The sequence below is a fragment of the Bison bison genome, unplaced genomic scaffold (assembly GCF_000754665.1).
Source record: "Bison bison bison isolate TAMUID 2011002044 unplaced genomic scaffold, Bison_UMD1.0 scf7180017864341, whole genome shotgun sequence".
Taxonomy (NCBI): domain Eukaryota; kingdom Metazoa; phylum Chordata; class Mammalia; order Artiodactyla; family Bovidae; genus Bison; species Bison bison.
Window position 1 is genome coordinate 6,709,513 of NW_011494913.1, and position 3,145 is coordinate 6,712,657.

The 3,145-nt window shown below is 49.4% G+C and overlaps 1 protein-coding gene across 1 annotated transcript in view; it reads right to left on the reverse strand.

Moving 5' to 3' along the window:
- Positions 1 to 3,145, reverse strand: part of ALOX5 (arachidonate 5-lipoxygenase) — a 51,888-nt gene that overhangs the window by 14,910 nt on the left and 33,833 nt on the right. Inside the window, exon 8 of the mRNA XM_010854516.1 lies at positions 1,667 to 1,813. Coding sequence (XP_010852818.1) covers positions 1,667 to 1,813 — 147 coding nt within the window. The remainder of the gene's footprint in view (positions 1 to 1,666; positions 1,814 to 3,145) is intronic.

Consider the following 3,145-nt stretch of genomic DNA (forward strand, 5'->3'; position numbering starts at 1 on the left):
TCTTCTCCAATACCACAGTTCAAAAGCATCAATTCTTTGGTGCTCAGCTTTCTTCACAGTCCAACTCTTACATCCATACATGACCAATGGAAAAACCATAGCCTTGACTAGATGGACCTTTGTTGGCAAAGTAATGTCTTTGCTTCTTAATATGCTATCTAGGTTGGTCATAACTTTCCTTCCAAGAAGTAAGCGTCTTTTAATTTCATGGCTGCAATCACCATCTGCAGTGATTTTGGAGCCCCCAAAAATAAAGTCTGACACTGTTTCCCCATCTATTTGCCATGAAGTAGTGGGACCAGATGCCATGATCTTAGTTTTCTGAACGTTGAGCTTTAGGCCAACTTTTTCACTCTCCTCTTTCACTTTCATCAAGAGGCTTTTTAGTTCCTCTTCACTTTCTGCCATAACGGTGGTATCATCTGCATATTTTTCCTGGCAATCTTGATTCCAGCTTGTGCTTCTTCCAGCTCAGCATTTCTCATTATGTTCTCTGCATAGAAGTTAAATAAGCAGGGTGACAATATACAGCCTTGACGTACTCCTTTTCCTATTTGGAACCAGTCTGTTGTTCGTTGTCCAGTTCTAACTGTTGCTTCCTGGCCTGCATACAGGTTTCTCCAGAGGCAGATCAGGTGGTCTGGTATTCCCATCTCTTGAAGAATTTTCCACAGTTTACTGTGATCCACACAGTCAAAGGCTTTGGCATAGTCAATAAAGCAGAAATAGATGTTTTTCTGGAACTCTTTTGCTTTTTCCATGATCCAGAGGATGTTGGCAATTTGATCTCTGGTTCCTCTGCCTTTTCTAAAACCAGCTTGAACATCAGGAAGTTCATGGTTCACGTATTGCTGAAGCCTGGCTTGGAGAATTTTGAGCATTACTTTGCTAGCGTGAGATGAGTGCAATTGTGCGATAGTTTGAGCATTCTTTGGCATTGCTTTTCTTTGGGACTGGAATGAAAACGACCTTTTCCAGTCCTGTGGCCACTGCTGAGTTTTCCAAATTTGCTGGCATATTGAGTGTAGCACTTTCACAGCATCATCTTTCAGGATTTGAAATAGCTCAACTGGAATTCCATCACCTCCATAGTGTCTTATAATTTCTGTGTACAGTTCTTTTGTCTCCTTAGGTAAGTTTGTTCCTAGATATTAATTATTTTTGTTGCAATGGTGAATGGGATTGATTCCTTAATTGCTCTTTCTGATTTTTAATTGTTAGTATATAGAAATGCAAGTGATTTCTGTATATTGATTTTGTATCCTGCAACTTTGCTAAATTCACTGATTAGCTCTAGTGGTTTTCTGATACTGTCTTCAGGGTTTTCTATGTCCTACTGGTGTTTTGATTTGGGGCTGGTCAGAATGCTGGAGTGGGGAGCCTGTGCCATCCCAGGGCAGGTCCTCCCCAGAGCCAGGAAGTGCTCAAGGGCATCTTGTGGAGTGGAGCCCTTTCTGCTCACTATGGTCAGCCCTCCCCAGACTGGCAGGAAGCCCTGTGTTCTCGCTTGTCCTGCCCGCCTGGCAGAGCCTTCAGCAGGAGATCCCAGGCAGCGCTGCTGCCTTTCCCTCCTGGAGGTTTGTCGGATCCACCCAGGAAATCATCCCTGAGCCCTGGCTACTGAGGATGGAGCCGCCCAGGATGAGGACTGGGCCGGGCCGCCTACCTGGATGGCAATGGGGACAATCTTGTTGGCCAGATTCTTGTACAGCAAGCAGATAGGCGCGGCCAGGAACTGCAGAGTGCAGGGGTCTGTTTTGTTGGCATCGATGCCATCCAACAGTTTAAAGTCCACAATGAAGATGTTCCCTTGCTGCAGGAGGTAAGAGGAAATACATCCAAATCAGGTTCAGTCTGAGACGGACCCAGGAATCGGGCCCAGTGGGAGGGACAGGAGGTCCAGTCAACATAGTGGAGTTCAGAGCTTAGAGTTCTTGGAGTCCTCTGACTCCAAGGCTGATTGACAGAAGTTTTCATAGGCTGTGGTGGGGCTCAGCAAGGTGAAGAAATGTCAGGGGCTCCTAACACAGTTGCTGTACCTGAGTCTGCCTGACCCTCATGAAAGGTGTTGAAAGACCACCCACGGTGACAGTTAAGAAAGAAGACAGAATTTGGATGAAATAAACGAGAGAAGTCCAACGCCAAGAGGGATGCTGCGGGATTCCACTGACAAGAGCTCAGAGCTGGGCACACTCACGTGTCAGAGTCAGGACACAGGCTGCCCCTGGGAGGAGAGCTGGAAAGGCAGCAGCAGGGAGGTTCTGAGCTTCAAAAGCGGGCATCCACCATGCCAGGAGGGGGTCGTCAGGGCTGGTGGACCCTGAGGTCTCCAGGGAGGGTCTTCAGGGGTAAGGAGGTCTACAAGGGTGGGGGTGGGGTCTGCAGGGGTGGCGTGTGTTCTGTGTCCTGGTGAGGTTCTGGCATGGCAGGGCAACTTGGTGCTACCAAGCCATCATTGAGCTTGCTGCCACTCTTGACTCCTGTAGATATCATACTTTAATATAAAACAAAAATGCATGTGGGGAAGGTAGCAAGCTGCCCATCCCAGGTTACACCTGAGTCCCCCACGTGTTAGTCACTCAGCCGTGTCCGACTCTGTGACCCCATGGACTGTAGCCCTCCAGGCTCCTCTGTCCATGGAATTCTCCAGGCAAGAATACTGGAGTAGGTAGCCAATACCTTCTCCAGGGGATTTTCCTGATCCAGGGATCGAACCTGGGGTCTCCTTCATTGCAGGCAGATTCTTTACCATCTGAGCCACCAAGACGGAGCCTAACCTGAGGGTCGTGAGGGCTCCTTTTGCAGGTCCGGGGCCTGCTCAGGACAGAGCTGGAAGAGTCTTGGTGGAGGGCAAGTGGTGCTTCTTCTAAAGCCTCTTGTGTTTTAAGCTAGAAATGGAGGCAGGGGTTGCGATCTGGCTGGGGAAGGCCGTCAAGGTATATGCGGTAGAGACCTGTCAACAGGTGCTCAAGTCAGCTGCGTGTCCATAAGCCTGCCAGCAGAGGGCGCGGGGTGACCACAGCGCACAGGCACAGGGCCCTGCGGTTGTCGGACACCAGTATGAGCTCTGAGCATCGGCCTGAGTGGCACTTGGGGCAGGAAGGGGCCAGGGCGGGGGAAAGAGGTAATGGTGCCCTTGGCCAGT